The sequence below is a fragment of the Bos grunniens genome, chromosome 5 (genome assembly GCF_055505025.1).
Source record: "Bos grunniens cultivar Pamir isolate PY7600 chromosome 5, Bosgru_T2T1.0, whole genome shotgun sequence".
Taxonomy (NCBI): domain Eukaryota; kingdom Metazoa; phylum Chordata; class Mammalia; order Artiodactyla; family Bovidae; genus Bos; species Bos grunniens.
In genome coordinates, this window is record NC_141169.1 from 49,866,816 (window position 1) to 49,879,223 (window position 12,408).

The 12,408-nt window shown below is 45.0% G+C and overlaps 1 protein-coding gene across 1 annotated transcript in view; it reads left to right on the plus strand.

Moving 5' to 3' along the window:
- GNS (glucosamine (N-acetyl)-6-sulfatase) overlaps window positions 1–12,126 on the plus strand; it is a 49,752-nt gene extending 37,626 nt beyond the window's left edge. Inside the window, exons 11-14 of the mRNA XM_086400204.1 lie at window positions 2,188–2,295; window positions 3,286–3,396; window positions 5,011–5,171; window positions 9,482–12,126. Coding sequence (XP_086256330.1) covers window positions 2,188–2,295; window positions 3,286–3,396; window positions 5,011–5,171; window positions 9,482–9,560 — 459 coding nt within the window. The 3' untranslated portion in view covers window positions 9,561–12,126. The remainder of the gene's footprint in view (window positions 1–2,187; window positions 2,296–3,285; window positions 3,397–5,010; window positions 5,172–9,481) is intronic.
- The last annotated feature ends 282 nt before the right edge of the window (window positions 12,127–12,408 follow it).

Below are 12,408 nucleotides of genomic sequence, written 5' to 3' on the forward strand. Positions count from 1 at the left end.
ACTGTATCAGGACACAGCTGTGCTCATCCGTGTAGTCCATGTGTGTGTTGCTTGGCCTACTTTCCTGCTGCAATAGCAGAATCGAGTAGTGGAAACAGAGACTGTGTAGCCACAGTCTCTAAATACTATCTAGCCTTTGACAGAAAACACTGAATGACCCCTTCGTTGGTTTCAAACTTGGTGGCACATTCCTATCTCCTGGGAAAGAAAAATGCTAAGTCCTGGGTCCCAGCCCCAGTAAGCCTGATTGATTGGAGATGTGACGTGGCCCCACGGTGGCTTTAACACGCAGCTGAGTTGGAGAGCTGCTCTCGACCCCCAGGCACTCTTCTCCTTCCTGCATGCTTTGACATTTAAGTGTGCGGTTTTGAGGTCCACTCAAGTCCGACAGATAAGCTCTTCCCCTGAGCCCCAGCTTCCATGGGTCAGGATTGGCAGAATGGGTTCTTACAGGGGAGTTGGTGACTGCTGAAGTCTTTTGTAGCTTAGGATTTCTGTGACCTTCATCTGCACAGGATGGTGCGGGTTTCTTCATAGAACAGTGACTGAGGACATCAGTTCCTCTCTGACTCTCCTTTCCAAGCAGCTGTGACCCCCTACAGCCTTGAGCAGACCACACACTCCCCCCCTACTGTGGTCACCAGGCTAGATAGGTCCACTCCAGTCCTCAGGGTAGTGGTTCTCACACTAGCACCCATCAGCAGTGCCTGAGGGGCTGGTTCAAGTGCAGACCGCTCCCCGCCCCCACTGGGAATAAAGAATTTGAGTTTGTAACCAGTTCCAGCTCCTGGGGGCACATTTTGAGCACCACTCTTTTGGAGCAGTGCCTCTCGAATTTTACTGTACATATGAGTCACCCAAGGATCTTACTAAAAATGCAGACAGGCTTTTTAAGACCAAAGTAGGGCCTGAGATGGTGCATTTCTAAGCAGCCCCCAGGTGCTGCTGATAGACCACAAACCAGATTTTGACTACTATGACTATAGACCATTTTAAGAGCTCGCTCCCCCACGTACACACACCCGTGTACACACACACACACACACACACACCCCTTGGCAGTTACAGTGCCAAGTCCTAACCACTGATCATCAAGGAACTCCCTTAGGAGCCCCTTCTAGCCTGGCCTAGCTCAGATTCTGCTGCTGGGCTGACTTTTCTAAAGCACAGCCTTGACTGTGTCACTTCCTTGTTCAAAAGCCCCAGAGCCTCTCGTCACCTGCCATTCTATGTAGTACAAGTGGGCAGCCTGCTGTCCGGACCTTATTCTGTTTGGTACCAGCCTGCCTGTCCACCGGCCCTGGCACTGCTTCCTTGTCTGAAAGCTGGGTATCAGGAACCCACATACCAGGTGTCCTGCTTCCACCCTGGCCTTACACTGTCCTTTTGATCCCAAACTCCCTCTCCTTTTCACCATTTGTGTGCCTGTCTTAAACATTCCCGTTTCAAATGCCGTTGCTCTTTTCCTTCTGCTCCATTGATGTGCAGCAAAAATGAAATGAGTTTATATATGTATGGTATCTTCGTTCTGACCATCAAGAACCTGTTGACCATCAAGTCCTGTTACAGTCCTTAGCTCACCAGCCATATTTAATTTCTCAGCACTAGCTTAGACGAATTTTTAGAGTTTATAGACAGTATTGTTTAGTCTGATCTGAACTTTCAGCACCTTGCCATACAACTTTGATTCTTGCTTCACGACTTCGTTGGTTTCCATTCCTGACCTGCTCCACAGGAGTGGTCTTGAGAAATAACTATGCTCAAAGCATTTGACATTACTTGTGAGAATCCTGGGGGTCTCCCAGGTGGCTCAGTGGTGAAGAATCCACCTGCCAATGCAAGGAGACAAAGGAGACATGGGTTCAGTCTCTGGGTTGGGAAGATTCCCTGGAGGAGGAAATTGCAACTCACTCCAGTATTCTTGCCTGGAGAATCCCATGGACAGAGGAGCCTGGCCATGGGGACACAAAGAGTCAGCCATGATTGAGCGACAGAGCATGTGAGGACTCTACAACTGGACGTGATACTCGGTAGCCTTCAAATGCCTCCATTTTAGTCATTCCCTTCAGTTACTGAACGGTCAGTTCATTTTGACTCCCAGGACCCCTTGAGTGGTAGAATGAATAACACTGTGATTTTAGCCTACTCTGTACGCCTCATTGAAACCACTTTTGCTCTTCTTTCTAGAAAGGGGCCAGTAATCTGACTTGGCGATCAGACGTCCTGGTGGAATATCAGGGAGAAGGCCGCAACGTCACCGACCCCACGTGTCCTTCCCTGAGTCCTGGAGTGTCTGTGAGTGTGGCGCAAGTTGTCTTAGACGCCTTCTCACGGATGGCACAACTGGCGTGGGTTTAGACGTGCCAAGTGCTGAAACTCAGTTAATCTCAGTCCTCCTCCTTTCAGTTTGTCACTTGACTCTGGGAGGTTAGGAGATAAACAAAGGTAAAAGTAATCCTGAAAATGATGATCTGCCGACCTGCCGTCAAAAACGGACACTTCGAATTCTTCTAGTTTTTATACCAAGTTCACAAATCTGCCCTCCTTACTTTATCGGGACCCCTTCCTTTCTTCTACCCATCCCAACTGTGGTACCACTTTTCGTTAGGGATGTGATCAGTGGCATCCAGCAGAGAGACAGGGTTTCCACCTATAAGCGGGCCAGCATGAGCATCTTGATTTGGTGGCAGCCAGACTGGTCATGGAGGGGACATGAGCGACATCAGCCACTCTTTAGAGAATGGGTAATAGAGTCAACTCCAAATGGAAGCCTGACACTGACATGTTAAAATATAGTAAAAACCCAACCAAAAGATGGTATGGAAGACTTGATGGAATCAAAGTCAAGTCCTATTTGGTGATAAGAGTGCTCATAAACAACTTACTGCAAATGATTCCACAAAGCTCATTTCAGACTTTCCCCAAGCCTTGAGGATGAAAGTACCTAAAAAAACCTGCAGAGTGATTCACCTGCGTAGTGATTTCTTCTCCTTACCAACCTGTATATTTACAGGGGCTCGTTAGAACTCATTCCTGTCAGGAGATTAGCAGGCAGGGATGGCAGCAGTCTACACACACAGCAGCCACACCTCATGTTCCTTAATCGAGTCAGCCCTTAGTAGGAGCTGAGTCTCACGTCTGTTTTCAATTTACTTCTCTGTGGAAAGTTTCCTCCTTTCTGTCCAGTTGTATGTCTGGCTCAAGCCAGCCTGGCTGCTGCTGTATGCAAGTAGCATTTGTCACTGTTGAAGGTGCTCTTCAGCTAACTTTTCAATGTCCCTACAGCAATGCTTCCCTGACTGTGTGTGTGAAGATGCATATAACAACACCTATGCCTGTGTGAGGACCATGTCAGAACGGTGGAACTTACAATACTGCGAGTTTGATGACCAGGAGGTAAGAGGGCCTGCTGCCCCACCACCCCTTGTGTCTATTGCCAGGGCTTTGTTAGCTGGACTTGGTGGCCGAAGAGAAATTCCAGGACTGTTCCTGGGGCAATCGGGTTTATTTTCTCACTGAGGTAAAGTTGCAGCAGCAGCAGCAGCATAGTTGCTTTACGACATTGTGTTAGTTTCTGCTGTGCCCTGAAGTGCATAGCTGTGTGTGGATACATATATCACCTTCTCTTGAACCTCCCTCCCCTTCCCTCATCCCACCCTCAGGGTCATCACAGAGCACCAGGCTGAGCTCTCTGTGCTGTAGAGCAGCTTCCCACTAGCTATCTGTTTATACATGGTAGCATACGTGTGTCAGTCACAATCTCCCAATTCTTATCTATACTCACACTTATGTCTCCATTGGTTAAGGAAATAGAATTCCACAAGGCCATACTTGACTTCTCTAACTGACCTTGCTGGGTGGGGCTTTCTCTACTTCCATCACCTCCCACACATACACTTGAAATACACACGGTTCACTTTTCCAGAATGCTACATGCCTGGTCTGGGGTGAGGGTAAGAACTTCTATGGAGATGAAAGGAGTCGGGGGCCTTTCCTAGAAAGCTTCCTGGCCAGCAGCTGGCTCAGACCCCCCTGTTCCTAGCACAGCATAGACCAGTGCTGCTCACATGGATCATCAAGTTAAAGGCAGCATCCTTGGAGGAAGGTGGCTTTCAGCCAGCCTGGATCAGTGTGGATTATCTGGAGGAGCACACGCACTCCAGTCCCTTGTTCTTACTCTTCATCAGCGGGTGCACACCTGCCCCATCTGGCAGCCTACATTTTGCCGTATGGAGCCAGCACTCATCATGTTTCTCAGAAATTGACTTGCTCACTATTTATTTGTGGGTCATAAGCACTTCAGAGAACAAGCAAGAGAGCTTCCCTCAAACTCAGTCCCTTCCGCTTTATAAGTGATCGTGTGAGGGCAGCTCCTTGAAGCCTTTATAAGCAAAATTGATGTACATCTTCTGAGCCTATCACTTAACTCCAATCTGGAGAACAAAGTACTGATGGAGGGGAAAATAGTGTTATTAGATGCCTCTCATTTTAGAAATAATGTCTCTTTCTTCAAGTGGTGGTATGTATCTAAAATAGGAAAACTTAACATTTTTATAAGATGGGTTCCTTTCATATCTGTTCTCATTTGAATCCTCACAACTGTAAGGCAAAGATAAACTTCAGATATCAAGTCTCACGCAGTAACCTTATTACTTGGTCTAGTTTCTGAGCCCTTGCCATTTGACAGTCCTGCCTTCTGTTCTCTGCTTTAATTATAGAAGGAAGGCTTTTCCCTCCTGACTTTCCCTGAAGGCACAGGAGTGCTGGAGGCCCGTTTCCAGCACGTGGGCCATAGACTCAGAGTAATTCAACCCTCAGAACAGATGGTCCACTGTCTGCTCCGTACCCTAGGGCTCTTTGAGGATCTTGAGACCGGATGCTATTCTCCCAGGCCTTGGTTTTTAATCCACCTCCTCTCTTTCCATTTAGAAATATCTCACATGAGGCGTTATTTCTTCAGATGTGATAACCCTTGCTCTTCTTTTTCCTCCATCTTTTCATTTCCTGTAGGTGTTTGTAGAAGTCTATAACCTGACTGCAGACCCACACCAACTCAATAACATTGCTAAAAGCATAGATCCAGAGCTGCTGGGAAAGATGAACTATCGGCTGATGATGTTACAGTCCTGCTCTGGACCAACCTGCCGCACTCCAGGGGTCTTTGACCCCGGGTAAGTTTCCCATCGTCCTCAGTGACTTTGCCCAGTTGTCTTCAGCAGTTCTGCCGTTCCTGGAGGCAGAGGGAGCCCAGTGGGTCCTTCTGCTCTGAGCTGAGCTGTTTCTCACTGCTCTGCTTTATACGGGGAATGCTGGGTCTTAGTGCAGCAGCCAGTTGTGCTGAGAAAATGAGCTGCTTGAAAGTCTTGCTCTCCACAGGCAGTGTGTGCTCTAGCTGGAGGCACAGCCCTGGTCCCCACCACACAGGGCTCTTGCTACCCTTCCTGCCTGTGGTTCTTGTCATGTTACCCACTTGATTGCTCTGGTAACACCTGGGGCTGCTTTAATGTAAGCTGACCAAGGGCCACCCTGGTCCTAGCGCTTCTCAGAGCCTTGCCTGCCTTGCATTTCTCAGAAGCCCCAATTTTAGAAACTTGAATACTTGCCAGTAAATTTAATATAATAAATACACAAAATGTAAGTATGAGCTCTCAGATGTCAAAATAAATAAGCCCACTGCAGTATATGAAGGTTGGAAAGACATTTAACTCACTCACTAAGTTACTTCTGTTCTTCCTACTCTCACGCCTCTTAAATAGTAACTTTGTACCAGTAACATGGTTCACAACACCCTATGCATTTGAGCTGCATGTGGGAAGCCGCCTGTCATTTTGGGCTTGATTATAAAATTAAAAATCAAACTCTCTTTGGCAAAGAATTATTTCAGTTTGTGTACTCTGATTCTAGGAAAGAGGAAAGAATGATATCCTAGGCTGATGAAAATTAGTAACTTAATTATTTAGCCACCTAACATGTCAAGTGGTATCTTCAATCCAAGTTCGTAAGGAATGTATGTGACTAAAGAAAGGGGATTGTAGACTATTTGTTAAAGAAATGTAACACTTTTGCTTTCAAACACTGTATGTAGAGCCAGAGACATGGATGCCAGTAAACTAAAGCTAGGTAATGGGAATTCCCTGGCTGTCCAGTGGTTAGGACTCCAGTTTCACCACTGAGGGTGTGGCTTCAATCCCTGGTCAGGGAACTGAGATCCTTCTTTGTCTCATATAAGAGTCCTTTTTTTTTTTAAGTCAGTTTTGTCTTATATGAGTATTGCTACTCTAGCTTTCCTTTGATTTCCATTTGTATGGAATACGTCCAGCCCCTCGCTTCAGTCTGTCTGTTACTAGACATAGAGTGCCTGTAGTGACTAGACGTGCAGTGGCTCTCTTGTAGTCAGCGTATATACGGGTTGTTTTGTACTTCCTTAGGTTGGAGCGTTTAATCCACTTACGTTTAAGCTAATTACTGATACATAGGTATGTTCTTGCTGGTCTTTTTTTTTCCCCTTTTTTCTCTCCTCCTATGATTTGATGACTAACTTAAAAGCTTTAGATCTCACCATCAGATCTGAATGAGAGCCTTTCTGAGTATTCTTGGTTTTAGGTTCTTCTTTTTCATCACTTTTAATATATCATGCCACTCCCTCCTGGCCTGCTGAGAAATCAACAGACAACCTTATGAGGATCCTGTTGTATGTGTTGTTTTTCCCTTTTTTAAAAATTTTTTCTCTTTAATTTTTGCCAATTTGATTAATGTGTGTCTCAGTGTGTTCTTCCTTACATTTGTCCTGCCCGGGACTATGTGTTTCCTGGACTTGAGTGACTGTTTCCCATATGGGGGAATTTTTCAGCTATTATCTTTCCAGATATTTTCTCAGGCCCTTTCTCTCTCCTCCTTCTGGGACCCCTATAATGTTGGTGCATTCAGTGTTGTCCCAGAGGTCTCTTAGACTGTCCTCATTTCTTTTTATTCTTTTTTCTTTATTTTCCAAGGCAGTGCTTTCCATCATTCTGTCTTCTAGCTCACTTAACCATTCTTTGGCCTCATTTATTCTGTCACTGATTTCTTCTAGTGTATTTTTCATTCAGGTTTTGTTCATCTGTTTGTTTCTTCTTCAGATCGTCTCTTTATTAAGCATTTCTTGTATCTGTATCTCCATTTTTTTCCAAGATCTTGGATAATCTTTACTGTCAGTACTCTGAATCTGTATTGCTTGTCTCTATTTCAGTTGGTGGTTCTTCTGGGAATGTATCAAGTTCCCTTGTATAAGACATATTCCTCTGCTGTTGCATCTGGTCTGCCTTTTCTGTTAGAAAAGTTAGTTGCAGTTTCTGTTCCACAGGCTGCAGGATTGTGGTTCTTCTTGCTTCTGCTATCTGCCCCTTGGTGAATGAGGCCAGTCTAAGAGGCTTTTGCAGGCTTCCTAGGGGGTGAGAAGACTGGGTGTGGGCCCATTGGTGTGGAGTTGGGCCCACTGTCCAACTCCACCAGCTCTTGTCCCTCTGGTGGGCAGGGCCATGTCATGGGTTATGTTTAGCGAGGTGCTGTGGGCTCAGGATGACATTAGGTAGCCTGTCTGCTGATGGGAGGGGTTGTATTCCCACCCTCTTGGTTGGTTGGCTTGAGGCATCCCAGCCCTGGAGCCTGTAGGCTGTTGGGTGAGGCCGGGCCTTGTAAGAAGGTAGCCTCCAGGAGGGCTCGTGTCAACTAGTACTGCTCAGAACTACCACCACCAGTGCCACTGTCCCCACAGGGAGCCACAGCTGCCCACCTGCGTCCCCAGGAGACCCTCCAACACCAGCAGATAGATCTGGCTCAGACGTTATGAAAACAGTGCTTTTCCACTGGGTCCTGGTGCATACTGTCTGCACCCTCCAAGGGTGGAGTTTCTCTTCCTCCCCAAGTCTAAACTCACTGGCCTTCAAAGCCAAATGCTTTCGGAGCTCCTCCTCCCAATGCAAGACCACCTGGCTGGGGAGCCTGATGTAGTGCTCGTAACTTTCACCCTGGTGGGAGAACCTCTGTGATAAAATATTTTACCAGTTTGTGGGTCACCCACCCATGGGTGTGGGGTTTGATTTTGTCACAGTTGCACCCCTCCTGCTGTCTTGTTGTGGCTTTTTCTCTTTTTTTGTATTGGGGGGTAGCTAATTGACAATGTCGTGAGAGTTTAGGTGAACAGCAGAGGGACCTGCCCATATATATACATGATCTTGTCTCTCTCACCCCACCTCCCATCCACACTGCCTTGTGGTGGCTTCTTCTTTGTCTCTGGATGTAGGATATCTTTTTGGTAAGTTTGGGGATGGTGGGGGGAGGGGGGTTGCCAGTGTTTGTTTAGCAGGTAGTTGTGGTTTTGTCTTCATGAGAAGATGTAAGTTCATATCCTTCTACCCAGCCATCTTGTCTCCATCCTCAAAACAGCTGTTGATCCTTGGACACATTATCTTGCTTGAACAAGCCTCAGCTTGTATGAGAGGCTTGTCTTGGGCGTTCACAAGATGAGTAGATCTCCACACCTGCCTCGCAGAACCTTAAGGTTTATATAGAAGCTTTAATGGGGTTCAGCCACTTATATAATCCAGATGGTCTCAACAACACCTTACTCTCTTATGCCTTCTTCCATGAAATTGCTTTGTTTTTTTTTTAACCATTACTAAGTGTCTTGTTTACATTCTGGAGGGTTAGGGCTAAGATTCTCAATGCTGGCTTTGCTGATGTTGGCTTAAGCTAAAGTCCACGTGGCTTTTAAATTCCTTTGTTATTTAGTTGCTAAGTTGTGTCCAACTTTTCTGTGACCCCATGGACTACAGGCTGCCAGGCTCCTCTGTCCATGGGATTTCGCAGGCAAGAAGACTAGAGTGGGTTGCCACTTCCTTCTCCAGGAGATCTTCCTGACCCAGGGATCAAACCCACATCTTCTGCATCAGCAGGCAGAATTGATTTTATGTGCTAGATACTTCACATAAGTTGCCTTCCTGTTTTATTGGTGGCCAGAGATGTCAGTGACTTACCTATGTTCATAATAAGCCAGACTCAAGCTCCTGTCTGAAGTGCATACCTTACCTCTTACCACGGTCTGTGTGTCAAAACGTAAAAGAAGACGGGGCTGTGAAAATGCGGCAGGGGCTTTCAGCAAGGGCTACACTCTTGCACCAGGCTGCTTTATAGTTTAGGGATTCCTCCCTCCCCCGAAAAGCTTTAACCTTTCCTCCTAACACCTTTCAAGATTTGCCTTACCTCTGTTTTTCTTTTCTGCACTTTTACTATATTATTTTGTGCTCACTGACTTATGATGGAATTGCTCTTAATTACTAAGTACTCCTGCTCTGTACTACTTTCCCACTAGATCCTCTTCTGGTGATTTAGTTGCTTCTTTTGTATCCCTTCCTGCCAGTCTTTCCAGTTAATATTCTGAATGAAGTACTCAATGGCTCACAACAGTTAATGCCACATTGTCTTACGCTTTTTCTGTCCCCAGGTATAGGTTTGACCCTCGGCTTATGTTCAGCAATCATGGCAGCGTCAGGACACGAAGATTTTCAAAACACCTTCTGTAGCACCTGTGCGGTTGGATCTCTGCTCACCTCTTTCTGATGAAGTGATTGGAGTAGGTGTCTGTAGCTAGTCTTCAAGACCACGCCTGGAAGGGTTTCTGGACTGGCTTTAAGTCCTGTTTGAAAAAGCAACCCAATCAGCTGACTTCCTTGTGCAATGTGTTAAACTGTGAACTCTGCCTGTGTGTCAGGAGTGGCTGTCCCTGGTCCCTTTATTTAGCTGATGACAATACTCCTGAGATCTTTGTTCTCACCAAACCCTTTTTGTCCTGGGGCCACAGTTTTTAATTAGTCCCCATGTGATCTGGACTTATAAATCCATTCAGATAAATGGCACTGCTTTGCCGGGGGTGGGAAATGTTTTTGGTATCCAGCTTGACCTAAAATCAGAGGACCTGCATAGCATTCCAGATTGAGCACTTCACTATCAAAAATACCAATATCACATGGCTTGAAGAACCACCATCAGAGCTGAACCACCTGATTAAAAACAAAAACCATTGGTTTTAGATTAGTAAAAATACACTTTTTATAATATTCATCACAACGTGGTAAGGTCACAAATTCAAAACTTATCAACCAAGCTCTATTCATTTTTGGGAATTCTGGGCTTGTGCTTCATTGAAATAGAACAGTAGCAAGCTTTTGGTACAGGCTAATTCTAAGTAGTTCCTGAAGGTGATAGACATCTACTTGCCAGTGACTGCTCACATAGGGAGCCCGTTAACACCAGGGCTATTGAGGGAATGTCTCCCCTCTAAGATCTGAAAAAGTGGGTTAAGTATTTCAGCAGAGAAGGACTTCCAAGGGTTGGTGAAGGTTGTGTTTTCGGAGGGCCTTCTGTAGGTAGGGCTGTCCGGTTGATGAAAGGCCATAAATTAGGTGTACTAAGTGCCTGCCCAGCAGGGAGCCTGGGTTCCAGGCCCACAAGTGAAGTTGTGACACTCCCTCTGCATTTTGCTGACATTCTGTTCATTGTTATAAGATGTAAGAATTTTAGAGTTGATGTGAGGTACCAACTACTTAGCTTCTTCCCTCTCAGCTAACTTCTTCCTGAGTTTTTGGAGTCTGGTGCAGTTTGGGCCTTGTTTACTGTTTCTCTGTCAAAATTAGATTTTTTTTGATGCTTCCTCACTGTTTAGAACACCTATATTTCTGTCTCTTGGCTCAAAGACTAATCCCCATTCTTATGTTGTCTTCACAAGAAGGCTAGTTGATGGTGGGGCAGCAGGTAAGAAGAGGATCTATGGTTTATAACCTGTCCCACTCAGGCAGTCTGATTTTAGCCTTATGTAAGGTCCTAGGTTGAGCTTTAAGCACTTTGTAACACATGGCCATAATAAGTGACTTTCTATCACAATCCCAGATTGCCATGTTGGGTTAATAGCCATTAGGTTTATTCCTTTACCTCACACAATCCCAGTAATTGTGGTATTTAGAGGTGAAATGGGCAAGAGAAATGAATACTTCTGTTTGAACTGTTTTAGGAAAAGAAATTCTAACAGTTTTGTAACTAAAAGCAAACTACAGTGTTGAGTATGGGTATCAGCTTTATTCTATGATTCTTAACATTAATCAGTCAGTTTCCACATTAATGAAAGTTGACCAGTTATTCCCAAATAAAAAGAAACCAACTCTTACCAGGTCTTGTACTGTGATGTGACATTATTCAGTTTTATGATGCTGCTTCCTAAAAGCAGATGAGGTCATGAGAGTAACTCAGATCAACTACCTGCTCTTACATGCAGATTTTGGGTTGGGTTGGCAGGGGGATGGACTGAAGCCCTCTTTGTACCTCTCATTTTTAAATGGTCTCTAATTTTTTTCTCTTGGACTGGCTTCATTCTCTGGGTCTATGCTAAAATCATCTTTCATAAAGAAGCCTTGGTTTATAGACTAACAGACCATAAAATGCACTGAAATTCCTCAGAATATGCATAAGGGCCTCACTGCAGGAGGATTGCCTTTTTTCTCTCAATTGTACTGACTGGAGGTTTATTTTCCCTTTTAAGAAGACCGGGTGCCCTTCAGAATAGAGAACTGTAACTATCAGGAATGAACAGAGATCTTGGGGATGAATAAAGATTTTGCCTTATTAGACTTCCTACTACAAAGCTCTCCTTCAAATACAATAACATTCCCTGCAACTAAAAAGTAGGGAATGCCTTTTGAGCATCTTTGAATTCGACCAGCGGTGCTGTTTCTAAATGTTTTAATTAACAACATTAGGGTAGTCTGGCAACTGTTCTTAAATTTACTTCTAAGGGTCTAAGGACTAGTATTTTAACAGAAGAAGATAAATTGTCCCAGGATCCTTATTAAGAGACAGCAAAGGGGTATTTAAACTGACCCACCAGTGGAGCTAGGTGGGAATATTTAGGTCTCTCGCTTCACCACCACTTAGGTCCCACTGACTTTGTGAATTCCTGTGTTTGCCTCATCTGTTCCTGGAAGTCCTGCCCTGGCTCTGTGTCATCTCAGTCATTTGACTTAGAAAGTGCCCTTCGAAGGACCCTGTTCACTGCTGCACTTTTCAATGAATTAAAATTTATTTCTGTTGTAGTGGAAATGTGTCCTTTGTTTTAGTCCACAAGTAGTAATTTTGACTCTCTTTGTTATTATATACTGTTTAATGTTTTAACGGCTCACCTAGTACTGGAGACGGGCTGTTTCCATGGGGTACTATAGTCCCTACCTGGAAAGCTCATGTATGTGTCCCTGATGAGTAGCATGCAGAAAATCTTCCTGATGATTCTTCATGCATTTACAGTTTGGAGGGGGGAAAAAAAAACTTACCTTGGCCAGCTTTAAACTGGCCACTTCCAAAGGTGCTTTGCCTTGATATCTAGTC